General features: G+C 43.7%; 2 protein-coding genes and 1 pseudogene across 3 annotated transcripts; 2 read left to right on the top strand and 1 right to left on the bottom strand.

The window, feature by feature from the left end:
• The first annotated feature begins 335 nt into the window (after window positions 1-335).
• LOC123993443 (RE1-silencing transcription factor B-like) lies at window positions 336-8,455 on the top strand. Its single transcript, XM_046295605.1, has 4 exons — window positions 336-494; window positions 2,226-3,142; window positions 3,240-3,323; window positions 3,685-8,455. Exons 2-4 carry the CDS (start codon window positions 2,236-2,238, stop codon window positions 5,679-5,681), a joined length of 2,988 nt encoding a protein of 995 aa, XP_046151561.1. The 5' UTR covers window positions 336-494; window positions 2,226-2,235; the 3' UTR covers window positions 5,682-8,455.
• On the bottom strand, window positions 7,254-10,773 carry LOC123992362 (annotated as a pseudogene).
• A 2,916-nt stretch (window positions 10,774-13,689) lies between these two features.
• On the top strand, window positions 13,690-27,843 carry LOC123993440 (DNA-directed RNA polymerase II subunit RPB2). 2 transcript variants are annotated; one of them, XM_046295602.1, is made up of 24 exons: window positions 13,690-13,861; window positions 14,265-14,337; window positions 14,445-14,595; window positions 14,703-14,815; window positions 14,927-15,146; window positions 20,889-21,047; window positions 21,175-21,339; window positions 21,450-21,646; window positions 21,820-21,939; window positions 22,111-22,297; window positions 22,423-22,566; window positions 22,762-22,901; window positions 23,054-23,165; window positions 23,309-23,662; window positions 23,882-24,050; window positions 24,188-24,284; window positions 24,367-24,461; window positions 24,632-24,882; window positions 25,259-25,348; window positions 25,710-25,817; window positions 26,027-26,140; window positions 26,263-26,423; window positions 27,018-27,213; window positions 27,481-27,843. In XM_046295602.1, exons 1-24 carry the CDS (start codon window positions 13,843-13,845, stop codon window positions 27,568-27,570), a joined length of 3,525 nt encoding a protein of 1,174 aa, XP_046151558.1. In that variant the 5' UTR covers window positions 13,690-13,842; the 3' UTR covers window positions 27,571-27,843. The 2 variants fall into 2 exon arrangements, with proteins under 2 accessions (XP_046151558.1, XP_046151559.1); XM_046295603.1 differs by having other exon boundaries at window positions 13,833-13,974.
• The last annotated feature ends 114 nt before the right edge of the window (window positions 27,844-27,957 follow it).

Below are 27,957 nucleotides of genomic sequence, written 5' to 3'. Positions count from 1 at the left end.
TGTAAATAAAATCCTAAAAAATCCTACAATGTGATTTTCTGGATTTTTTTTCCTTCTAATTTTGTCTGTCATAGTTGAAGTGTACCTATGGTGAAAATTACAGGCCTCTCTCATCTTTTTAAGTGGGAGAACTTGCACAATTGGTGGCTGACTAAATATTTTTTTGCCCCACTCTATATTAGTTTAATATTAGTTTAATTTATATATAAGAGGAATACATTTTTGCGAAAAACGTTTCTAAATGAAAAAAATCAACTCATAATGATTAATAATAGCCGGATTGCTAGATTGTATGGCCATTTGGAACATTGGGATTTGGAAAGAAGAAGCCCCCGGAAGAAACACTAGCTGGCGCTGACGTCAGCCATCCATGCAAACAGACGGAGCCAGGCCGATGTGTAGGAATGTGTGGAAACTTCTTCCGTGAATAGTTTGTGTACTCTTACATCGATAATATAGACCGAATACCGACAAGGAGTGGATACAGATATACGGTGAGTTGTTTAATTTAGGAATTAACAGATTTGTTGTCTATTGTTTTAATTTGTGAAACAAACTAACTTTGACGAACAGTTTTGAAAATGGAGGCAGTGTGGGGGTTGTTGAAAGGGAGAGGCGCTGTCCAGGGCTGATTTCAGCACGAATATCAGGACCATGGCTAACATAACGCTGTTCTTAACTTTCTAAGTGTTTACACGCCAAACTTTATTTGTGAAATATATATATACATTTTTTAAAAGTAAAACAAACAACACTCATTATCGCTACATTTTTCAAGAGTTTACAAGTTAACAACCTCGTTTTGTTCGAAGTTTGCTCTTCCGCAAAACTAGTTTTCCGAGTGAAGTTTTGAGGGCCTTGCTGGACAGCGACATTCTCTGTCTGTCGTGGCAAGTTTGCATGGCGATTTGTGGAATACTATTGTTGGTAAAAGTACGTTTTTAACTACAATCGATCCATTTGTTAAATAAATAATTGTCTTCTCCACGCCCAAACCTTTACTGTAGCTTTTTTTGTTGCAACTTTCTGCTTTGTATTGCTGAGGTCAAGTCCTTGTTTACAACTATACATAGACTATAACGCAGTCAAATAAATGTTATTTTGCAAGTCATATTGTATTCAGTTTGATTATTGTAATACCAGCACGGTGACAAAGTATGTCTATACACTTTGTCTCATAGTTAGAAAGTAAAGACATGTAAAACGTTTATTTTTGATTTGTTTTACGTATTTGGTCATCATTACCATTTAGGTCAATTATAACTATATATTTTGTTTCGCATTGAGATCATACAACCCATTTCTTATTTTCTCTGCGTACTAGTTAGAATGTAGGGCAGGCTACTGTAGTTTTTGGGCGCTGTCGACCAAGTTGGTGGTGCTGTTTCAAAATGGCCGAACACACATTTCTGTGCATGCAAACACAGGACTAGGACACTGGGGTTTCCCAAGGCACTGTGTTAAAGTAAAATACATGACGTAGGTCCACAATGAAGTTATGAAATACATTTAGAAGTGGTGGGATATTCTTGGTAGTTTTGTGCTAAACATTTAAATATATTTATGGGGGAAAAAACTTATTTTTTATTTAATTGGTTAAATTTTAAGTATGAAATAGTCTGGATAAATATTATGTTTTACAAATTAAGAATAGATACAACATTGTCATCTGTTATATACTGGTTCATCACATTGATATGTACAGCAGACTGCATGAAGACATGAATAAATCTAGATAAGGAATCAATTACATGATGAAAGTGTTCTGAAATTGTATAGGTTTAGCATACTTCCCTTTTATTTATTTTGACACTTGGATTGATGACATTTGTTTTTTCTTTATTGTGTCCACCATTCCTGGATTATTATAAAAACATCCTGCACTTTCCAACTATGATATGAATACCAAATGACTAATTCAGAGAAGGAACAGTGACATTAACTTACATGGTATGTCCCTGGTTGGTAGTTGCTTGGAAAACTTGCAAGCCATATCATTTTGATGACGTGGGACTGATGTGTGACTGAGTGGCCTATGTGATAAACGTTCAAAAGATTGATGAAGTCCTGAATTAAAGGCCTGTTAAAACTCATACTCTCTGTGACTACTACTACAAAAATGTTAGTTCTGTAATGAAAACAAATGTAATTTAACATATCTTATTTGAAGTTGTTTGATCAATGACCATGACCTCTGGTTCTGCTCTCCTCCCCTGCAACCACAGCCCTCCCAGCATGGCTTCTCAGACGGTATATCCAATGGGGTTGGTCATGTATGCCACCTCAGCTGGCATGCCCATGGTGGAGGATGCCCAGGGGTTGGCTGAGCTTCCACAGAATGAGCTGCCGGCCCCACAGCTGGTCATGCTCGCCAACGTAGCCTGTGAAAATCCAACAGAAGGGAAGGAGATGATGGAGCTTCAAACCGTCGGCAGCAGCAGCTACTCCGATAGTGAAGACGAGAACATCATCAGATACAGTTACGATAGCCATGAGAGAGAGATGTGTATTGTAGACTACCCAGAGTCTCCACGGGTGGCCCTTTCCCAGGTTGAGGAGATTGACAATGAAGTAGAAGAGGAAGAAGGGCTGGACCTGTCCAAACCCTCTGAACAGCGCCCTTCTAGCCCTCCCACCCCTTTTACCCCTTCAACCCCTCTGGGCATGATCATGGAGTCAGCTAAGAAGAAGAAACCCTTCTTCTGTAAACCCTGCAACTACCAGGCCCAGCGAGAGGAGGAGTTTGTAACCCACATCCAAATCCACAGCGCCAATAGGATGATCGTGGTGAAACGCGTGGAGGGGGACAAGGCACGGGCAAAAGAGACTTTAGCGGGACCAGATCAAGAGGTGGAGAGCGGTGATGGTGGGGCCAACAACAAAGGGGTGATCCGCTGTGAGCGCTGCGGCTACAACACCAACCGCTACGACCATTACATGGCTCACCTCAAGCACCACGAAAAGGAGGGCGACGACCAGAGGGTCTACAAATGCACTATCTGCACTTATACCACCGTCAGCCAGTACCACTGGAGGAAGCACCTCAGGAACCATTTCCCCAGTAAGCTCTTCACCTGCAACCAGTGCTGCTATTTCTCGGACCGTAAGAACAACTACGTGCAGCATATCCGCACCCACACAGGTATGTCAAACAGAACCTTTTCACTCCAAGAATGCACTTAATGGTCAACGTATGAGTGTTTTTAACAGTATAGCTAACTCTGTTTTTGCTGCTGTAGGGGAGCGTCCTTTTCGATGTCCGTACTGTGAGTACTCAAGCTCCCAGAAGACCCATCTTACCAGGCATATGAGAACTCACTCGGGTGAGTGTCTAACACAGGCTACATGACAAAAAAGCCTGACGGTACATATTTCTAGCATGTAGCAGAAATTACACACATAATTGATTGTGCATAGATATAGGTCTCTGTTTTGCTTTCCTCTCATAGTCAACTTTTTCTCCTTTGTTGCATTCGCTGGAGCAGATGGTTTTGGATAAGAACGGTAAAGTGGTTTGCGATACGTGCTGTGAGATGCTTAGTGTTCGACCTGTAATTGTTGCTTGTCTTTCCTTACTCTGGTCCATCTTCCCTGCATGAAATGTGAGCCAGTGTTCCCATTGAAGTTTAATATCAGTTAAAATGTCTGTAACCTGAGCATTTTCCACATTGCTTTTCTTGACAGGTGAAAGGCCTTTCAAATGTGACCGCTGCAACTACCTGGCTGCCAATCAGCATGAGGTGACACGCCATTCCAGACAGGTTCACAATGGGCCCAAGCCCCTGTGCTGCCCCCACTGTCCATACAAGACGGCTGATCGCAGCAACTACAAGAAGCATGTGGAGCTCCACCTCAACCCGCGTCAGTTCCTTTGTCCTGTCTGCAAGTACGCCGCTTCCAAGAAGTGTAACCTGCAGTATCACATCAAATCCAGACATCCCGGCTGCCCACAGATTGCAATGGATGTGTCAAAGGTCAAGCTGCGTGTCAAGAAACCTGATTCTGATGAATTCGCTGATGAGTACACCATCGTGAATGGAATTGCAAAGTTTGAGCTGTCTGCAATTGATGAGGAGGAGGACATGGAGGAGAGACCAGAGATCTCTGGAGCTGATAAACAATCAAGCCATATCAATCTCTCAACCAAGAAGAGCAGCAATCCCGGCCCTCTTCAAGCTGTAGAAAGTGTAGCAACAGACAAGACCCACAAGAAATGTTGTGTCTCCCCTGTCAAAGAGACACCTAAAAAGGCAAAGGACAAGGCAGAGGCAAAGGACAAGGCAGAGAAAAAGGTAACACTGAAACGCAAGAGTACAGAGATGAGCAGTGAGAAAACAAAGCAGCATGTTACCCTGAAGGAGACAGCAGCTGCAGTTCAAACCACAGGTTATAAAGTTAAGAGACGTCCCAAAAAACAGATGAAGGGGAAAACGAGTGTTCAGGATAAGAGTGAAATAAAGGAAACTGTGGACAAAGTTCAAAAGACGAGTTTGGAAGAGGACGATGTTGAGAAGATGAAATCAGTCAAGGAGACGTTAGAGAAAGACATGCTGGAGAGGGAAAATATGGAGAAAGTGAAGGAGGAAAACAAGAAGCTGGAGAAGGAGAAAAAAGAGCAGCTGGGAACACTGAAGAATGAGAGTGAAGGAAAAGAGAACAAAAACACAACAAAATCTAAGAAGAGTCCTTCAAAAAAAAATAAGAAAGTGGTTGATAAGACTGTTGCAAAAGCACCTCAAAGTCTGGACGCACCAGTGGAAAAACAGGGAGAGAAGAGCAGGACGAAGCCGCTAAAGAGAAAGGCTGCAGAGGCCTTGGACTTATCAATGAAGGAATCTCCTGAGGAGCCCTGCACCAACATAAAGGCCAAACGGTTAAAAATCAAGGCTGGTCACAAGTCACAATCAAAAGCCAGTATCTGCCAAAGCATGACGACTGAGCCTTGCCCAGTGTCAGAACAGGAGAACCCAGCAAACCAGATTATGAACTCGACTGTGAAAAAGAGCAACAAGACAGAAGCAAGCTATGAAGAGACCGAGGCTTCCAGTGAGAACAAGGGGTGTTCCATCATTGAGACCCCTATTAGCCTCCCTGAAAACAAAAAGGGTCCAGCTACAAAGCTTCAGCCAACAGTTTTACAGGGAGAGCAGAAGGCGTCTGACCAGGAGACTGTCCCCGCTATGCATACCTCTACATCTCAGGACACAACTCCACAGACTGAGCAGGCTAAGGCTGCCGACCATTCAGAGGAAACTCCTACTCCTGAAGACGAGTCCCCATCTCCCACAGAAATTGACGGCTCTCCCGATTTCAGACGGCCACAGGGAGAACCATCAACACCAACAACACCCTCCCTGGAGCTCCCTAGGCCAAGAGGAAAGCCTACCGAAACTGAAGAGGACGAGGGCATCCACAGCCATGACGGAGGAAGTGAGATCAGTGATAGCGCCTCGGAGGGAAGCGACGACTCTGGGCTCAACGGACTGGCCGCTGCCGCCGGCAAACTGGCCAATGACCCTGAAACTCCCACAGAAGAGATTCCGACTCCAACTGAACTCAAGAGTCACATGTGTATTTTCTGCGACCGTACCTTCCCATTGGAGGTGGAGTACCGTCGGCACCTGAATCGCCACCTGGTGAATGTGTACTATCTTGACAATGCATCCAAGCTGGACCAGTGAGTGACTGCAGAGCAGGGGGCTTTGATTTATCCCATTTTAATCAGTTTCAGCAGTGTATTTTTGTTTTACCCTTTCTACCTGTTATAAAACATAATTGTCTGTGTAAACATGTTGACACTACATATTCAGTTACCTTGCATTAGTGCTCACTAGTAAGTACTGTATAAAATATTATATGGTATGCCTAAAACTCTGACAGCCATTGTAATACAGTTTTAGGCCGACTAGTTAATTTGATTATTGGTGTCTGGGCTTTCACAGATTGATTGGTTCCCAGACATTTTGACTATTAATTCTACAGTTCTTGTTTTCAAACATGATGGGATGCCTTTAATTTAAATCATAAAGGATATGTGAGTTAATACGTGAAGTGGCCCCCCCAAAAATTTCAAAGAAAATATGGGATATTAATTTTGTTGCTTGTAAATCTCAGAATACTTGTAAATCTCATGGTTATTCAACTACTGGTATCTAAAATCAAATAGCATTGTATATATCTTACATATATAGTGGTTGATAGTCAAGAAATCGCTACACCTTGCCGGTTGAGTTTCTGTATTAGAAGAAGCCACCAAGAGACGAGTTGCACCAGTTTTTGTATTTTTATCCATCAGCCCTGTTGAACAACAATAGTACATCTATTATGAAAGGAAGTGGTACACTTTTTCAATGAAGTACCAAAGAAACCCCTTCATTCATACGGGGATTATATTAGAAGGACCCAGGTGGTCCTGTTGTGTGAGTCCACTCCAGTGAAGTGGTCTGTGCCTTAAATGGGGAAGAGGGCTGCATGTTCAAAGTCGGCACACGTGTAAGTTGTCCACTCCACCATTTAGGGAGCACTTGACAACTACTTTAATTTGTCTTTTTTATTGACATCAATAGAGATTTTTTTTAAACATTGTATAAATCAATGATCAATCTTCACAATGGACTAATTATAAAAATCTCTTAATTACAAAAAACTTGACTTACACTCAAATTGATGAACTATGAAATTGAGTTTTTTTTTTGTTCATCCGGTACAATGGTGGCGAGATGTGTATAGAATTGTTTCTTGAGTTAATGTTTGAAATATGTTGTCACTTTTTGAATATCCAAGTAAATGTAGTCATACAAAAAACTCATACTACTCATTAATAAATGCACAACTCTGTGGAAGGTAGGGTGTTCCTAGTGTCAGCCTACTGGACCTTGACATTTGTAGCCCTCTAGAACTTAAGATATGGATAGAGTTTTTCTGGGTGGTATAAAACAGATACTATGTTGCTATCACTGACAGAATAGACAGCTAACATTGAAAACAAGTTGTGAAATGGAAGTTTGTGAACACACCATTATCAGTTTTGTATCTGATTCAGAAAAAGTCCAAAGATATTTTATTTTTTTACAGTTGAGCCTGCGAAGATGCCCGTAGTTCTACATTTTCTTCTTTTTTTTTACTCTTCAGTGCCTTCGACAATCAGTATTTTATGTTTTTGCATATTAACAGTGTAGGTTTCTGTTAATTGAGTCACATTCTTTGTACACTGTAAGAGCTCTGATTTCAAGTATATTGTTGTTACATCATGTCTATCTTTATAACCATTCCTTGAGGTTTAGTTGTAATTGTTTGATTTCTCTGACTGTTGCTGTTTTTATTACCCCACTCATCTGTTTTTACAGAATTGTACTTCCAAAGCGTAGCCTGTGAAATACTTAATTCATATGCATTTAGTTTTCTGTACTATGAGGTGATTGTTAGACTGAGCTAATAAAAAAAATGCCATGTGTACTCTTAGTAAATTCAGTGCAATATATTTTGGGTGTGATGCCAAAGTGAGAAGATATAGAATTATAAAGATGTATGTCCTGAGTATCCTGACTATTGGAAGGTACAGACTATACCAGGGTTCCCTGGGAAACTGGTCCAATTTAGCCGACGTGCTCTTGAACCGGTCTATAAATGCAGTTTCCCAGGGAACCCTATCTAGACAGATTCCGTAGCACTGTAAATGTACACCTCTTATCTCTTTGTTCACTTACTGTATTGTGCTTGTTAGTGGATAAGAACTGTATTTCAGTCATTGTAACCATTTTGCATTCACATATTGTAATCATATGTACCATAAAACTTCAATTAAATGCTGAATCTCAAATTGCCAGCCGCCTGTTCATTTTAATAGCTGGGAATCGGCACACATTTCAGCAAATAAACGCATGTTTCAAATGAATTCCCGGGTCTAATGAATTGCTTACGATATTCCCATGTGCATTAATTATTTATTTTTATTCTGTCATTGTTGCTAGCCATGTCGCCACCAAAAAGAAAAAACTACATTAAATTAATGTTGCTGAAGGGTGAATTTGGGGTGTTTGATATGCAGCCATTGATAGTCTGATCTGCGATGGATTTGTTATTATGTTTATACTGGTCACAAACAGTGTGGTAGTCTTTACAACATTTTATTGAGGAAAAGCTGTGTGCATTAGGAAATAGAAGCCTGGCTCAAATAAGCGCCGGTTGTGTTCAGCGATTAAAGCAAATAGGCCCAGGCTATTTTTTTAAAAACTGTTATACCTGTCATTTGCAGTTATTGAAGAAATGTACTCTTTTAATATAATAATTGACAACTAACTTCTATTCATACCTTCACCAAAGTGGGAGTTATTGGCCATTGTCCCTAAGACTTTTTGAAAACAATTGGCTGTTTTAAAAAATATTTTATGCAGTTTAAAACAAAGCATCCTGTACCATTTTCTGCTCTACACTTTTTAATAAAAGTTGGCCTGTTGGTGTGTGATTCCTTCCCATTTCTTACCTTTTCAGCAGTTACTGATATGTTTAATAATATACACTAAAGGTGCCTGCTGTCTAAATGTAATGAAAGCATTGTAAATTTAAGCAGCCTACACATCGATAAATAACGACAGCTGTTTATATGTAGGGTATTTACAATCATTACATTTACAATGTTGCAAAACCCAGAGCTGAAAACCATCCACAAGCTTAAAGTACGGTATAAACATTAGACATCGAGTACAAAAAGCATTTTGAAAATGCACGTTGTTCCATTTAGATTTTACGCACTTAATTTTTTCTTCAAATTGAGCCTCTCTGCGCCTATGTAGGACAGGCTGGTGTCCACCAGGCCCTGGGGTTTCCTGGTCTTATAAGCAACAGACTGATGTGTTGATGTGCTCTCCCTTCAGGATTAATGATGTTGGGGAGTAGAGGTGGACTACTCAAGGAGAGCCCTGTACCCTCTGGAGCATGGGCACGCAGCAGGAAACGGTTCCCCTCCACTCCTGTCACTGCCACCCAACCTAAGAACAGAACACATTTATCAGTAGCACCTGCCTCTTTTGAAAAAAGGACAATCTTGGGTCATCTGGTTGATCAATTTGTAATTATATGTGTATTACCCACAGAGGACATCTTAATATCAGGGCTGGCTTTCTGAAAGCCCTGCCCCTTCAGCTCAAACTCGTTGGAGACTAGAGGGGGGGAATTCCTTCATGGGTTCTTCTCAACCCATTGGTACCTATTCACACAGTTCTTCAAGTTGATAACATTATTTGTAAATGTGTTTGTAGTAGCACTTGAGAAAGAGATTTTAATTTATTAACTGAGTAGAGTAGAGCAAGCAGCATCAACTTAACCCCAGCAGGATTTGACCAGCATGCTTCTGATAGATGCGGTCAGCCTTGTCCACACTGGTGATGTGAATTGAGACTCGGTTAGAAGCAATGACTAAGAACCAGCAGTTAATAATATGTCTGTCATAAAGACAAAAGTGTGCACCATTGTTTTGATGTCAAAGTTTAATAATGAAAGAAGGCATTCACCTGAAGGTAATCAATTCGTCCTAGAGCTCCCAGGAACAGCAACATTCCAGTTTTCAACACAAACGTCCTGCGTACGATGGCTTGTGTGGGCATGACCATCTTAACCTGCTCAGTCAACAGATTGAGGACCTATCAAGCATGAGAGAGTGAGAAGGGGGGGGGTGGGGGGGGGGGAACTTTGCCTTGGTTTATAGCAATGAACTGAAGATTATGAGCTGAATGGTTGGCATTGCTCAACACTAGTCTGGGCTTTTCTTGTAAGAAACCCCTTACGAGAGTGGTACAATGCAATAATAAACCAGTCATAAATCTACTGCAGTGACCACTTTATAGATAATCCTGTTCTATTGCAGTGTGCATAAATGTATCATGGCATCCTGCTTGTGCAAATTATACTTTGTGGTATAGCCTAGTAATAGGATAAATAAATAGAAAGGCACACCTTGTTCCCCCAGAGGACATGCAAAGGTACTTTTTGTATCTACCAACCCTCTTGCATCAGAAGGGAAACTAAGTCGAGTGGTATTGATTAGTCAGCAGTGTTCTCTCCTAGTGCTAGTGAACAGCTACAACATGTATACACGCTGTTTCAATTAGGAAGGTGCAGGGTTCCATTATGAGCTGCACTGTAATCTATGAGACAACAATTATACTGGCCACATTGAAGTCGTTTTAGCCCGGCGTAACAGCCAGCAGTGGCGCCAAGCGGAAGCAGAATGTAGCTCACGTCATGCTCCTTCATGATGCCAGGGGTGTCATAGAGCCAGTGGGCATCTTTCAGTTCGTTGAGCGTCAAGCCTACATCTGGAGAAGGGTTGAAAAGAGTACGGTCTTTCTCCTCCTCCTTGTCAATCATGTCCTCTCCATAGGCCAGACTGTATCAGGCCTCTTTTGGATTCTACTACGGTCCGGAACGTCCTCCCAATACTACCTAAATCAACATAGGATTTTTAAAAAAATAATTAGCTTATATTACAATGAGTAACCATGCAAACCATTAACAACAAGGGTTGAGCTGTATGGGATGTCCATTTCGAACCCCTGGTATTTAGGTTACCCTGTGGGGTTACCACCAGTTCTGTCACCAACAGCCAACATCAATCTCTTACCCACTCGGTAGCCCTGCTTGCTGGACTGTTCCAGTCGCTTGAGCTCCTGTGGAGATATCACTCTCCGTCTGCTTGGAGGCACTCTGGAGCCTCTAGGACCTTCTGAACATGCAGTACCTAATGGGGTTGATGGGGAACTTCAGAAGGTTCGGCATTATATCTTTGGATAATATTACATTTGAAAGTAAATTGAAGAAAATCTAAATTTTAGAGACTTTTAAATAAACAAAATGTAAGTCTGATTCAAACCCTCCATCAATGTGACTGTAAAAGTGGTTGGAATGTGAAGCTCATTCAAGACTAATGATTGCAGCAACAATAGACAAAGAAGAGTGTTCCATAAATCATAATGTATCTTATAGTAACTGTGGATAACATGCAGGCTGGGCAGAGCTCCATCTTACCAGGCCATGGAGATATGGTGGCTTTGTGGATCACATCCAAGACTCTGGATTTGAAGTAGTCTGACTCCAGTAGAGTGTTAAACAATGTGGATTTCCCCGTGTTGGCCATTCCCGCTAGATACACACGTCTCCATTGTACTTCCACAATCTCTGGAGATTTGATTTTCTATGCCATATCCCGTTTTGGTTCTAATGAAGGGGGTATCTTTGATATTATCACTGGAAATGCCTACACCAGCACAGTACTGGGAAAGCTGACATTTCATATTTTGCAAGTAGTTTTCAGTCTCCAGGGAGCAAGTCCACTGTATTACGCAGAACCACTATGTGTTTGTTTTCTCCAAAAAGCTATAGCAAGTCTGGTACTATGGAGTATGGGATGTCCAGGAGATCCACGATGAACAGTACCAAGGCTTTCTCTGATTTGACCCTGCAGACTATATCCAGATATTCCTCCTTGGACATCTTGACAGTCAATGCCTTTTGGTGGTGTGTGAGCAAGTAACAACAATGACAAATGCCTTTTTTCAATTCCTTTTCCTCTAGCAAAAGTTTATACTTCTCACTTGGTAGATAGCCTGCCACATCAGGTGCACTGCATGACTGTGCAACATCCGTTGCAACAGGTGTCAATCCTCCATATCTAGCGTACCATAGATTTTATTTTTCGTCCTTTTGCTTGTTTCCTCGAGAAGGAAGTCTATATCACGAAACTCGATGAGAGAATCGGGGCTAGCTGTCGCCACATTGGTCCCATCTTTCAATGACCACAGCTGTTGCTCCAGAGTTCTCTGCTGCTTCTCAGAGCCTGACCTCAGCGGCAACCTCTTGTCGTCTTTGGAAATCATGGGGACAGCAATCACATGGAGCTAACCATGAAGTTGGTCCTTGTGAGTATTTTCTTGATCTATGTAGTCCAGGAAAACAAATTCCCCCTCATTTCCAGCTCTATGGAGTTGCATTTCCCTTGAATGTTGACATTTTTACCCAGATCTTGAATTTCACCCCTTGCTTCTCTTACAGTGCTGTAAAATCTGGTCGTTCTTGTATCATCCACAGGGGTGTAAAGTACTGAAGTAAAAATACAACTTAAGTATTTTTTGGGGTATCTGTACCCCACTACATACCTAAAGAAAATGATGTACTTTTTACTCCATACATTTCCCCTGACACCCAAAAGTACTCGTTACATTTTGAATGGTTAGCAGGACAGGAAAATGGTCTAATTCACACACTTATTAAGAGAACATCACTACTGCCTCAGATCGGGCAGACTCACTAAACACATGCTTAGTTTGTATAAAATACTGAATGTTGGAGCATGCCCCTGGCTATAAGTACATTTAAAAAAACAAGAAAATGGTTCCACCTGGTTTGCTTTATATAAGGAATTTGAAAAGATGTATACTTTTACTTTTGATACTTAAGTATATTTTATCAATTACATTTACTTTTGATACTTAGGTATATTTCAAACCAAATTATTTTAGACTTTTACTCAAGTAGTATTTTACTGTTTGACTTTCACTTTTACTTGAGTAATTTTCTATCTTTACTCAACTATGACAATTGGGTACTTTTTCCACCACTGGTCATCCAATACAAAAGGGAGTTTATGATGAAACATGTTTCCTTCAAACACAGACATATAGTGCCTTGGTAGAGGTGATGAGGTCGATTTGGTACTTTGGTTTACAGATAGACATGGAATTGATAGATGTCGAAAAAATGTACATGTAACTATTTCCCGTAATGGGGGTGGCAACAATTTATACATCTTTACAAAGTAACACAATTGAACCATACATTAAACAATGATGACATCATCTTGAATAACAACACAAGCTGTTGCTTCTTCTTCTTTGGTGGAGTTTAACGGCGGTTGGCAGTCATTACCGCCCCTAACTGAACTATCAACAATGTGTATAACTAAACCAAGATATACCACAGCACGTCTTTTCTACAGCCTGTCTTTTCCAACGGGAACAAATTAGTTATCGTGCGCAGAGCAAGCAGGAGGTGGGTATAGCCAAGCACGAGCTAGCGAGATTCTATTGGCGCGTTCTAGTATCGATCTGCATATTTTCGTTAGGGAACGCATACTCTGTGAAGTGCACGTGCGCAATAATTCAATTCGTCTTTGCACTCCTTCTAAAAACGCGAAGTCCACAAAACGTAGTCCAGTCTGTTCAAAACAGATTATAGTTTGGGGAACAGAAAACGGTATTGAGATCAAATGTTTGATCGATGAAAACATTTGCAGAGTGTCGGCGAACTCCAGCTCCGTTCCATCTTCCCACACTGCCGGCCAGTGGGCTGAGGGCTTCCTATCACGACCATATTTGGTCATGAGTGGAAACGCCAAGCGGATGCTTCGTTTTTATACATCCAGCGAAATATCTAGTCTGTGAAGCTGTAGTTTAAATCCATTACACATGTGAGTTGCTGCAACCAAAACTCCATGTATATCCTGACGGAACTGACGTTGGTGGAAATGTTGTTTATTTACGTTTACAACTATTAAGATTCGACATCTGATAATAATAATAACGTATTATTTATTAGATAAAATAATATGATTATCATAGTTAATATTAGAACAGAATAGTATAAATATTTAGTTAAGACTAATTTCTAACACGGCAAAATAACAGTTTTGGCAGGAAATGACGTTTTACGAAAGACCGTCAATATTTCTTTTTGTATTAATTTAGATAGCAAAGTGTGCAACGTTAGACAACGTTGAATCCGACACTGTTGATGTTTTAAACGTCGGATTCTGCTTATTTAGGCAAACACGAGAGGGAATAAGCAGTAATCATGTATGACCAAGATGAAGGTATTTCAGCTATTTTACATAATGTAGCCAGCTAGCTAAGTTAGCATATAGGCTAATATATGGCGCCAGGAGCATCAACAAGAAGAGATAGCAAGCAAGCTTGCTAGCGCTATGTAGGTTGACTCGTTTGTTACATACCAAATATGGTTTCACCTAACTAAACACCTAACGTTAGCTAGCTATAGCACACTTTCAACTAGGCCTATCTATATGAGCATCACATAATGACATTATGTGCAAAAAAACTGTCTTTGATATCTGCAGAGCTGATATACCTTTCTTTGTGTCTTATCAGTTGTTCTTTCTGTAGAAAACTCCATGAACTAGATCCGGGGCCTAGGCTAACATTAAATCACGGTGTCTGCATTCACTTTGTTGGTGTATTTTCCGTGATCTCTTGCAGATATCCAATACGATGAGGATGAGGATGAAATCACCCCCGATTTATGGCAGGAAGCTTGCTGGATTGTTATCAGGTAAAATTATGCTCTCCCTACCTATCTCTCTTTTGATCATCATGGAGCATACACTATGCAGCTTGCTTATGTTCTAATAACACTATATTCTCTGATGCACCCTACAGTTCCTACTTTGATGAGAAGGGTCTGGTGCGACAGCAGCTGGACTCCTTTGACGAGTTCATCCAGATGTCTGTGCAGAGGATTGTGGAGGACGCCCCGCCCATTGACCTGCAGGCTGAGGCCCAGCACACCTCTGGTGAGGTGGAGGACCCGGTGAGTGACAGACAGGAACTTTCTGATACGCTGCTCTATGTAGGGCCTCTCTCTGAGGGCACTCATTCATGGCCTGTTACTAATGAGCCTATTGCTTTGTTCTACAGCCACGCTACCTGCTGAAGTTTGAACAGATCTACCTTTCCAAACCCACTCACTGGGAAAGAGATGGAGCACCTTCACCTATGATGCCCAACGAAGCCAGACTCCGGAACCTCACGTAAGTTGGGCCTTTTGGAGCCGACATTTTATCACAATATATTTCCTGTGCATGTCATAGGCAATCTTTATTCCTGCCAGTGCCAACCAGGCTCACATATGTATTATACAGGTACTCTGCTCCCCTGTACGTGGACATCACCAAGACCATCATCAAGGAGGGAGAGGACCAGCTGCAGACCCAGCACCAAAAGACCTTCATCGGCAAGATCCCGATCATGCTGCGCTCCACCTACTGCCTTCTCAGCGGCCTGACGGACCGTGATCTCTGTGAGCTCAACGAGTGCCCGCTAGATCCCGGGGGCTACTTCATCATCAACGGCTCTGAGAAGGTAGAAGAAGAAAGAGCGAACAGGGGTGGAGGGTGGGATGTTCAGTTCCAGTCAAAATTTTGGACACACCTACTAATTCAAGGATTTTTCTTTATCTTTACTATTTTATACGTTGTATAATAATAGTGAAGACATCAAAACTATGAAATATGGAATCATGTAGTAACCACAAAAGTGTTAAACAAATCCAAATATATTTGAGATTCTTCAAAGTAGCTACCCTTTGCCTTGATGACACCTTTGCACACTCTTGGCATTCTCTCAACCAGCTTCACCTGGAATGCTTTTCCAACAGTCTTGAAGGTGTTCCCAGATATGGTGGGCACTTGTAGGCTGCTTTTCCTTCACAATGTGGTCCAACTCATGTCAAACCATCTCAACTTGGTTGAGGTCAGGCGGTCATCCCTTCACCTGCCCTGCGTCTCACAAAGACAAGGGGGTTGGAACCAAAAATCTCAAATTTGGACTCATCAGACCAAAGTACAGATTTCCACCGGTCTAGTGTCCATGGCTTGTGTTTCTTGGCTCAAGCAAGTCTCTTCTTCTTATTGGTGTACTTTAGTAGTGGTTTCTTTGTAGAAATTTGACTATGAAGGCCTGATTCACGCAGTCTCTGAACATTTTATGTTGAGATGTGTCTGTTACTTGAACTCAGTGAGCATTTATTTGGCCTGCAATTTCTGAGGCTGGTAACTCTAACTTATCCTCTGCAGGAGAGGTAACTCTGGATCTTCCTTTCCTGTGGCGGTCCTCATGAGAGCCAGTTTCATCATAGCGCTTGAGGGTTTTTGCAACTGCACTTGAAGAACCTTTAAAAGTTCTTCAGATTTTCCATATTGACTGACCTTCATGTCTTAAACTTATGATGGACTGTCGTTTCTGTTTGCTTATTTGAGCTGTTCTTGCCATAATGTGTATTTGGTTAAATAGGGCTGTCTTCTGTATACCACCCATACCTTGTCACAACACAACTGAATGTCTCAAATGCATTAAGAAGGAAAGGATTCCGGAGTTCTAAATTGAGCAGCTGCTGAAAAATGAGCTCCTGTATTTATTGAGATTTAAATGTTTTTTTAGAGTGAAGTACATCGAAAAAATCAAGAGAAAACTGCAAGACTCAATAGAAGACAAAACAAGGAACAAACTAAACAAGACAGGCTTTTGAAAAATTAACTATTTTTTTCATAAAATTGTACAGTTATCTTAGCTAGGTGAATTGCTAGCAGAATTGTTTACTTGTTGCTAAGCAGTTGCTAGGGACTCTCCTGGAAGAAGCTAGCTAGCTTACAAAGAATAACAACAAAAAATATCTAGTTAACAGAAGAAAGGAAGACAAAATAAGGACAAAAGAAGGACAGAAGAAAAAGGAAAAGAAAGAGGACAACAAAGTGAAACAGTCAGCACTTCTATTGCAACTTCGTATTTCGTCGTCACGTAGTCTACACTGCTATCTGCCCAGCAGCTAGCCAGCTAGCAAACGTCCACCGTCTACCGAATAGCAGCACTGTAGAAACTATTACACTCAACTGAACGACTTGATTAGTGTAGTGTTAGCTAGCTACATAGTTGTCTTTGCTGTCTTCGTATCCAAGATAATTGTGTAGTTTAGAGCGTGTAGTCTTAGAGTGATTATCTTAATTTACCGAGGTTAGCTAGCCAGCTATTTGTCGTCCTTAACGTAGGAGACACTGCTAGCTAGCCAACAGCTAGCCAACGTCTACTGAATAGAACTTCCGCACTCAACAACCCGGTCGCATTCCGCTTCGCTCCACAGGTAGTATCACATTTTTCATTTCATTTCATTACAGCACAACGGTTTGATTTGTTTGATCGTAGCTAGCTACATAGCTAGCTACATAGCCGTCTGTGTATCAAAGATAATTGTGTAGTCTAGAGCGATTTTCTAGGTTAGCTAGCCAGCTATTGTCGTTCTTTTAACGCAACGTAACGTAATCAACACTGCTAGCTAGCCAGCTAGCCCCGAATAGCAGCACTGTAGAAACTACTACACTCAACGGAACGACTTGATTAGTGTAGTGTCAACAACGCAGCCACTGTCAGCTAGCCTACAAAGTCAACAACGCAGCCACTGCCAGCTAGCCTACTTCAGCAGTACTGTATCATTTTTAATAATTTTAGTCAATAAGATTCTTGCTACGTAAGCTTAACTTTCTGAACATTCGAGACGTGTAGTCCACTTGTCATTCCAATCTCCTTGCATTAGCGTAGCCTCTTCTGTAGCCTGTCAACTATGTGTCTGTCTATCCCTGTTCTCTCCTCTCTGCACAGACCATACAAACGCTCCACACCGCGTGGCCGCTGCCACCCTAATCTGGTGGTCCCAGCGCGCACGACCCACGTGGAGTTCCAGGTCTCCGGTAGCCTCTGGAACTGCCGATCTGCAGCCAACAAGGCAGAGTTCATCTCAGCCTATGCCTCCCTCCAGTCCCTCGACTTCTTGGCACTGACAGAAACATGGATCACCACAGATAACACTGCTACTCCTACTGCTCTCTCTTCGTCCGCCCACGTGTTCTCGCACACCCCGAGAGCTTCTGGTCAGCGGGGTGGTGGCATAGGGATCCTTATCTCTCCCATGTGGTCATTCTCTCTTTCTCCCCTTACCCATCTGTCTATCGCCTCCTTTGAATTTCATGCTGTCACAGTTACCAGCCCTTTCAAGCTTAACATCCTTATCATTTATCGCCCTCCAGGTCCCCTCGGAGAGTTCATCAATGAGCTTGATGCCTTGATAAGCTCCTTTCCTGAGGACGGCTCACCTCTCACAGTTCTGGGCGACTTTAACCTCCCCACGTCTACCTTTGACTCATTCCTCTCTGCCTCCTTCTTTCCACTCCTCTCCTCTTTTGACCTCACCCTCTCACCTTCCCCCCTACTCACAAGGCAGGCAATACGCTCGACCTCATCTTTACTAGATGCTGTTCTTCCACTAACCTCATTGCAACTTCCCTCCAAGTCTCCGACCACTACCTTGTATCCTTTTCCCTCTCGCTCTCATCCAACACTTCCCACACTGCCCCTACTCGGATGGTATCGCGCCGTCCCAACCTTCGCTCTCTCTCCCCCGCTACTCTCTCCTCTTCCATCCTATCATCTCTTCCCTCTGCTCAAACCTTCTCCAACCTATCTCCTGATTCTGCCTCCTCAACCCTCCTCTCCTCCCTTTCTGCATCCTTTGACTCTCTATGTCCCCTATCTTCCAGGCCGGCTCGGTCCTCCCCTCCCGCTCCGTGGCTTGACGACTCAATGCGAGCTCACAGAACAGGGCTCCGGAAGGCCGAGCGGAAATGGAGGAAAACTCGCCTCCCTGCGGACCTGGCATCCTTTCACTCCCTCCTCTCTACATTTTCCTCCTCTGTCTCTGCTGCTAAAGCCACTTTCTACCACTCTAAATTCCAAGCATCTGCCTCTAACCCTAGGAAGCTCTTTGCCACATTCTCCTCCCTCCTGAATCCTCCCCCCCCCTCCTCCCTCTCTACAGATGACTTCGTCAACCATTTTGAAAAGAAGATCGACGACATCCGATCCTCGTTTGCTAAGTCAAACAACACCGCTGGTTCTGCTCACACTGCCCTACCCTGTGCTCTGACCTCTTTCTCCCCTCTCTCTCCAGATGAAATCTCGCGTCTTGTGACGGCCGGCCGCCCAACAACCTGCCCGCTCGACCCTATCCCCTCCTCTCTTCTCCAGACCATTTCCGGAGACCTTCTCCCTTACCTCACCTCGCTCATCAACTTATCCCTGACCGCTGGCTACGTCCCTTCCGTCTTCAAGAGAGCGAGAGTTGCACCCCTTCTGAAAAAACCTACACTCGATCCCTCCGATGTCAACAACTACAGACCAGTATCCCTTCTTTCTTTTCTCTCCAAAACTCTTGAACGTGCCGTCCTTGGTCAGCTCTCCCGCTATCTCTCTCAGAATGACCTTCTTGATCCAAATCAGTCAGGTTTCAAGACTAGTCATTCAACTGAGACTGCTCTTCTCTGTATCACGGAGGCGCTCCGCACCGCTAAAGCTAACTCTCTCTCCTCTGCTCTCATCCTTCTAGACCTATCGGCTGCCTTCGATACTGTGAACCATCAGATCCTCCTCTCCACCCTCTCCGAGTTGGGCATCTCCGGCGCGGCCCACGCTTGGATTGCGTCCTACCTGACAGGTCGCTCCTACCAGGTGGCGTGGCGAGAATCTGTCTCCTCACCACGCGCTCTCACCACTGGTGTCCCCAGGGCTCTGTTCTAGGCCCTCTCCTATTCTCGCTATACACCAAGTCACTTGGCTCTGTCATAACCTCACATGGTCTCTCCTATCATTGCTATGCAGACGACACACAATTAATCTTCTCCTTTCCCCTTCTGATGACCAGGTGGCGAATCGCATCTCTGCATGTCTGGCAGACATATCAGTGTGGATGACGGATCACCACCTCAAGCTGAACTTCGGCAAGACGGAGCTGCTCTTCCTCCCGGGGAAGGACTGCCCGTTCCATGATCTCGCCATCACGGTTGACAACTCCATTGTGTCCTCCTCCCAGAGCGCTAAGAACCTTGGCGTGATCCTGGACAACAAACTGTCGTTCTCAACTAACATCAAGGCGGTGGCCCGTTCCTGTAGGTTCATGCTCTACAACATCCGCAGAGTACGACCCTGCCTCACACAGGAAGCGGCGCAGGTCCTAATCCAGGCACTTGTCATCTCCCGTCTGGATTACTGCAACTCGCTGTTGGCTGGGCTCCCTGCCTGTGCCATTAAACCCCTACAACTCATCCAGAACGCCGCAGCCCGTCTGGTGTTCAACCTTCCCAAGTTCTCTCACGTCACCCCGCTCCTCCGCTCTCTCCACTGGCTTCCAGTTGAAGCTCGCATCCGCTACAAGACCATGGTGCTTGCCTACGGAGCTGTGAGGGGAACGGCACCTCAGTACCTCCAGGCTCTGATCAGGCCCTACACCCAAATAAGGGCACTGCGTTCATCCACCTCTGGCCTGCTCGCCTCCCTACCACTGAGGAAGTACAGTTCCCGCTCAGCTCAGTCAAAACTGTTCGCTGCTCTGGCTCCCCAATGGTGGAACAAACTCCCTCACGACGCCAGGACAGCGGAGTCAATCACCACCTTCCGGAGACACCTGAAACCCCACCTCTTTAAGGAATACCTAGGATAGGATAAAGTAATCCTTCTCACCCCCTCCCCCCTTAAAATATTTAGATGCACTATTGTAAAGTGGTTGTTCCACTGGATGTCATAAGGTGAATGCACCAATTTGTAAGTCGCTCTGGATAAGAGCGTCTGCTAAATGACTTAAATGTAATGTAAATGTAAATGAAAGAAATTCCACAAATTAACTTATAACAAGGCACACCTGTTCATTAAAATGCATTCCAGGTGACTACCTCATGAAGCTGGTTGAGAAAATGGCAAGAGTGTGCAAAGGGTGGCTATTTGAAGAATCTCAAATATAAAACATATTTTGATTTGATTAAGTCTTTTTTTTTTTTTTGGTTACTACGTGATTCCAGATGTGTTATCTCATAGTTTTGATGTCTAAAGAAAACCCCTTGAATGGGTAGGTGTGTCCCAACTTGTGATTGATTGGTACTGTATGTCTGGCCTTGTTTGTTTGGGTACCAATGTTTCTTCAATACTTTTCACGAAGCACCTGAGAAACACACGCTTTTGCTTGAAGAGGAAGTTTTATTGATAACAATTGTTGTATTTGGTGTGAAGGTCCTGATTGCCCAAGAAAAGATGGCCACGAACACAGTGTACGTCTTTGCCAAGAAGGACTCAAAGTACGCATACACAGGGGAGTGCCGCTCCTGCCTGGAGAACTCCTCGCGGCCCACCAGCTCCATCTGGGTCAGCATGATGGCCAGGGGAGGACAGGTGAGAAACAAACAACCTTGAACACCAAAATATACCCTGTCTGAATTTGCTGGCAAAGTTGCATTTAGGTTCTCTTGCCTCTGCTACTGCACCCAAATGTTGACTCTCCTTGTTTCTTTTCCCCCAGGGGGTGAAGAAAAGTGCCATTGGTCAGAGGATCGTGTCCACTCTGCCCTACATCAGACAGGAGGTGCCCATCATCATAGTGTTCCGAGCCCTGGGCTTTGTTTCCGACAGAGACATCCTGGAGCACATCATCTACGACTTTGACGACCCTGAGATGATGGAGATGGTAAAAGTTCTACATTTTAACTGACAAATGAAACATACTCCTGCCCCCCCCCGCTCTTTCTCATCGCCCGCCCACCCACAACTCTAATCTGATCTGCTGTGCTCCACCAGGTCAAGCCCTCCCTGGATGAGGCCTTTGTGATCCAGGAGCAGAACGTGGCCCTGAACTTCATCGGCTCTCGTGGTGCCAAGCCCGGTGTCACCAAAGAGAGGAGGATCAAATACGCCAAGGAGGTGCTGCAGAAGGAGGTGCTCCCCCATGTCGGAGTCAGTGACTTCTGTGAGACCAAAAAGGCCTATTTCTTAGGGTGTGTTTTTTTATTATGTTATATTAATGTAATAATCATAGAGATCCTATTATTCACCAGGTTTCTGTTGGAGATTCTATATGTAATTTTATGGTTATCACAGTATGATGTTACTGATTGCATAAAGACCAATATGTTGTTGTTGTGCTTGATGTATTTGGGTCTGTTTGTAGGTACATGGTCCATAGACTGCTATTGGCTGCTCTGGGCAGAAGAGAGCTGGATGACAGGGATCACTACGGCAACAAAAGATTGGACCTGGCTGGGCCTCTGTTGGCTTTCCTGTTCCGAGGGTAAGGCCTCAAGGAACTCCTCTACAAAGCTATGATTCACAGATGCAGGACTACTTTGTGCAAACCGCACTCCTATCCAAACTGAGCATTTGGTGAATATTTATGAAGTCAATGGGATACTAAGCCTGTAACTTGAATCAAGCTCTTTTTCATTTCTTTGGACGCTTTTAGAATGTTCAAGAACCTGCTGAAAGAGATCCGCATCTACGCCCAGAAGTTCATTGACAGAGGGAAAGACTTCAACCTGGAGTTGGCCATCAAGACGCGCATCATCTCCGATGGCCTGAAGTACTCTCTGGCCACGGGGAACTGGGGTGACGTCAAGAAGGCCCATCAGGCCAGAGCTGGAGTGTCCCAGGTAACACAGTGCAGAAGACATCTGGTACACATTCCTATAGAGTTTAGGCTCAGTTTGCCATTATGCTGCGACAAGAGGATTGTTGTCATTCCGAACCAGATTTTTTTTGTGTTCTTTATCATTAGGTGTTGAACCGCTTGACCTTTGCCTCAACCCTCTCCCATCTTCGACGGGTGAACTCCCCCATCGGTCGAGACGGCAAGCTAGCCAAGCCCAGGCAGCTTCACAACACGCTGTGGGGCATGGTGTGCCCTGCCGAGACCCCCGAGGTACGTTCAAAACCAACGCAAATGACATCTGTGTTCATATCAAGGGCTATTGTTGCATCATACCATATTTTAAGGTTGAGGTTACCCTCAAAGAATTAAGCTCTCTGTCAATTAAGGCGTGTCATTGATATGCTATTGTCCCTTCTTACTTTGTTCCTGTCTTTGTGCCTCCCTCTGTCTATCTGGTCTCTCCAGGGTCATGCTGTAGGCCTGGTGAAGAACCTGGCCCTCATGGCTTACATCTCTGTGGGCTCCCAGCCCTCTCCCATCCTGGAGTTCTTGGAGGAGTGGAGCATGGAGAACCTGGAGGAGATCTCACCTGCAGCCATTGCAGAGTTAGTCCAGCAGATGGCAGCACACTGCTCTTTATCAGTCCAGAAGATATCTAAGCGTTCTGTCTTTTATGCTGAGTTACTTGTATAGTTTGTCAACCTCTCTTATTTGCATTTTTACTGATTTTTTTTCTTCATTAATTTAACACTAACAGTGCCACAAAGATCTTTGTGAATGGCTGCTGGGTGGGAATACACAAGGACCCAGAGCAGCTGATGAACACACTGAGGAAACTGAGGAGGCAGATGGACATCATTGTGTCTGAGGTGATTTTTTTTCCCGGAATTTCAGCTTTTCTAACATTTTCATTATTTATTATATTATTATTCATTTGAATTAACCTACAAACACAATATTCCTTATCCTGATGTGCTACGTTGTTCTGATCCGTGTTTACGCCTGTTTCTAGGTGTCCATGATCAGAGACATCCGAGAGAGGGAGATCCGCATCTACACAGACGCCGGGAGGATCTGTCGTCCTCTGCTGATCGTAGAGAAACAGAAGCTGCTGCTGAAGAGGAGACACATCGACCAGCTGAAGGAGAGGGAGTACAACAACTACAGTTGGCAGGACCTGGTGGCCAGCGGCGTGGTGGAGTACATCGACACCCTGGAGGAAGAGACAGTGATGCTGGCCATGACCCCTGACGACCTCCAGGAGAAGGGCGTGGCCTACTGTTCTACATACAGCCACTGTGAGATCCACCCCTCCATGATCCTGGGAGTCTGTGCTTCCATCATCCCCTTCCCCGATCACAACCAGGTACGGCTAAAAATATTACGCTCCGAAAATATATTTTTAAGTTCGCATGGTTGATTAGGTGCGGTGGCAATGGTATTTTCTATGACAAGACAAGGATATAAAACGTAAGTTTTTTTTTTCAGTCTTGGTATACAGTATCACACGATTTGTAATTTATATGCCTCTGTTTTAAGTGTAATCTTATTAATACCATTCCCCCCCATATTTTCCCCTGTGTAGTCTCCCAGAAACACGTACCAGTCTGCTATGGGTAAACAAGCCATGGGTGTGTACATCACCAACTTCCATGTGCGGATGGACACCCTGGCCCATGTGCTCTACTACCCCCAGAAACCTTTAGTCACCACTCGCTCTATGGAGTACCTGCGTTTCAGAGAGCTCCCAGCAGGTGAGAACTGGAGCGCTGCAGAAGTAGCAGCCAAAAACACTCCTTAACTCTGACCTAAAGATTTATGCCTTTTGAGTTTTATTTTATTTTTTTAAAGTCCTGGCTCGTTGAAATCCTCTCATTTGTGCCTGGTTTAGGTATCAATTCTATTGTGGCTATTGCGGCGTACACTGGCTACAACCAGGAGGACTCTGTCATCATGAACCGCTCTGCGGTGGACCGTGGATTCTTCAGGTTTGCGCTGTAATTTGAAGATAGAAATTTGCTGTGATAATGACTTTTAAGGCGGTGGTGTAATTAACGGTGTTTATTTCAGGTCTGTGTTCTACCGCTCCTATAAAGAACAAGAGTCGAAGAAAGGCTTTGATCAGGAGGAAGTCTTTGAAAAACCCACACGCGAAACATGTTCGGGTACGTCCTAGGCATCTTGGCATCTACAAGTATAGAGGAGTCGGCCAGAAAATCAGAGCCTACTATTTCCATCATCTCATAAAATGTTCCATCGGCAGCTTCCATTTAAATTGGCAGTCATACAAACAGAACTGCTGTGTGAACAATCCAATGCCCCTGCCTTCCCCCAGGTATGAGGCACGCCATTTACGACAAGCTGGACGACGACGGCCTGATAGCTCCCGGCGTGCGCGTCTCCGGCGAGGACGTGATCATCGGCAAGACGGTGACCCTGCCGGAGAATGACGACGAGCTGGACAGCACCAACCGGCGCTACACCAAGAGGGACTGCAGCACCTTCCTCCGCACCAGCGAGACGGGCATCGTGGACCAAGTCATGGTCACCCTCAACCAGGAGGGCTACAAGTTCTGCAAGATCAGGGTGTGTCCTGAGTCCTCTAGCTTACCACAATAGGCATATTGTGTCAAGTTGACAATGCATTAGTAGGCTGTAAAAATGACAAACAAACCGTAATAAATTATCCCTGTTGGCAGCTCTACCTATTTGTCAAGTTTAGAGTAGGCAGGAAGGTCATCCGTAGAATGGGCAGGTTTGAGTTGAGTTTTACGAGCATGATTGCTTCCATAGAAGCAACAAGCCCGAGATACCAAATACCGAGTTGTTGACAGATTGACTAAATTAAATATGAGCTCCACTGTTTGAATATTGCACCCTCTAACCTTGGGCCAAAAGGTTATGGAGCCTTATGGCCCAAATTGTGGCATGATTTAACTCAAACTCCATTTGTTTCTTGCAGGTTCGCTCTGTTCGTATCCCCCAGATTGGTGACAAGTTTGCCAGTCGACACGGGCAGAAGGGTACTTGTGGTATTCAGTACAGACAGGAGGTAGCGTATTAAACACACGTTCCTCATGCATAGTCTACAGGACTGCTCACTCTTAAGTAGATTACACAGTATGACATTGAGCCAGGAAATATTTATCGTGATGTTTAGTCAATGGCCTCGACATTGTGTTTAGACTGAGCCTAAACATAAATAAAGCCAAAGGCCTCTTCAGAGGAAATGCTAAGTCAACCACATCCCAGTAAATACTATAAAACTTATTTAGAGAGAACATGGAAGTTTCTGTAGAACGTGCAACATTCCTGCAAGGGGTTATGCCTTAGAAAGACTGGCTTAGAAAACTGGAACCCTCACACAAGTTTTTGTAAGGGAACTATGTCCTTTGTTCCGTTTCTTTCCACAGGACATGCCCTTTACTTGCGAGGGAATTACCCCAGACATCATCATCAACCCCCATGCCATCCCCTCTCGTATGACAGTCGGCCATTTGATCGAGTGCCTGCAGGGCAAGGTACCTGTCTAATAACTGCTCCCCCTACTTAATTTGAACTTGTGTTACTCCTATGTTGATACCTCTGAAGAATGTGACAGTAAACTAATAAGGTACCTAGATTAAATATTTTAGAAATTATAAAGGTCAGTGTGAATTTGTTTGTCATGGAAATAAAGTATAGTGTATGGATGGGAGTTTTCTTGTTTTCACCCTCTTTCACCGTGTAGGTTTCAGCCAACAAAGGGGAGATTGGTGACGCCACACCTTTCAACGATGCGGTCAACGTGCAGAAGGTCTCCAACCTGCTGTCTGAATACGGATATCACCTGAGGGGCAACGAGGTCAGGACATCACCCTCCTTTACCATTCACATCTAACTTCCTTAGTAGCTATTTCACACGGAGCTATTTCACACTAGTCTGTCTATAGAGTACAATTAACGGGCCTCGTCTTTCCCTTCTAGGTGTTGTACAACGGTTTTACCGGCCGTAAGATTACCTCTCAGATCTTCCTCGGTCCCACATACTACCAACGCCTAAAGCACATGGTGGATGACAAGATCCACTCCCGGGCCCGAGGCCCTGTCCAGATCCTCAACAGACAGCCCATGGAGGGCAGATCACGGTAACAATACTAAGAATGATTTAACGTAGGACTTTTTCCCTTTTATGGCACTATTTGAGTGCACTGGGCTTGTATTCGTTAAGCAACTTTAAGTAGGAGCTGATCTAGGATCAGTTCTGTCTTTTCAGATGATAATAAATGCACAGTGGGAGAGGGACCTGATCCTAGATCTGCACTTCTAGATCAGATGCTTTATGAATACAGGCCCTGATCTCGCCCAGTTAAATCTAGAATCCTTAATTGAAACAATAACAAAGCAAGCACCCCGCCTCTGTTTTGGTAAAAAGCTGAGGGATGGGCCTGGAGAAATGTAACCACTGAAATTCATAGACAGAGCAATGGATTGCAAGGACTGACCATCCATGATATCAACATTATAGTTTTAACCATATTTTGAGGCAACAATAATGCAGTAAAACAAGGTTATATTTTTGGTTCTGATGGCGTACGACAGTTGAACTAAGCTCATGAGGCATTTCTAAGTTATATTCTTCAAGAAATAATGGCTATAAGTCATTACTTTATAAGTCCAAAACTTGATTTAGTAACTGCAGATTGCCACTTTAACTAACCATGCTCTCATTTTGCACCCAGTGATGGAGGTCTTCGTTTTGGGGAGATGGAGCGTGATTGTCAGATAGCCCACGGCGCGGCTCAGTTTCTGCGTGAGAGGCTGTTCGAGGCGTCTGACCCCTACCAGGTCCACGTCTGCAACCTCTGTGGCCTCATGGCCATCGCCAACACCCGTACACACACCTATGAGTGCAGGGGCTGTCGCAACAAAACACAGGTATGGAACAACACCACCACCAGTCTCCCAGTTATTCCTGTTTATTACTTAGGCCAGCCTATTCACATGTTGTTTATGTCCATTATACCTTTATTACTGTAACCAGAATGTCAATTCCAAATTCTAACTACAATACAGTATAGTGAAATAGATTTTAAAGTGTTCCAACAGGACTATAAAAAAGTATTGCCTCTAGCCTTAGTTTTGTTGAAGATTTATCGAATAAGATGTTTGTACAATGTAACCGTTTCCACCCTTTCTTGTCAGATCTCACTGGTCAGAATGCCATACGCCTGCAAGCTGCTCTTCCAGGAGCTCATGTCCATGAGTATCGCCCCTCGCATGATGACCAGTTAGGAGCACTACTAAACCCCTGTCCAGTCAACAGGAATTGAATTGTGTTGTAGGAATGTCGAGGACATCGCTTATCTCTTCAGTGGGAGAGATAGAGCCTCAGGAGACAAAAACTAAACGCAACAGTCAACTTGTTTTTACGCTAATGGTCAGGTCCCCACGATTTGTCTCGCAAAATTATTTTGGGCGTGATATCACTGTTTTATAACGGAAGGAACAATGTCTCGGTTGTTTTTGTCAAACTAGAATAAATAAAGGTTGGTTTTTAATTTGTCACACTTTCTTCATTCGGTGTTTGTATTGAGCTAGCTACCTTTGTGGATTTGAAAAACGGAGGTATATACTGTGTGTGTGTGTGTGTGTGTGTGTATATATATATATTTCATAGTG

The sequence above is a fragment of the Oncorhynchus gorbuscha genome, linkage group LG13, assembly GCF_021184085.1.
Source record: "Oncorhynchus gorbuscha isolate QuinsamMale2020 ecotype Even-year linkage group LG13, OgorEven_v1.0, whole genome shotgun sequence".
NCBI classification, from domain to species: domain Eukaryota; kingdom Metazoa; phylum Chordata; class Actinopteri; order Salmoniformes; family Salmonidae; genus Oncorhynchus; species Oncorhynchus gorbuscha.
The sequence above is the reverse complement of the archived record's forward strand: the minus strand, read 5'-3'. Positions and strand labels throughout refer to the sequence as shown.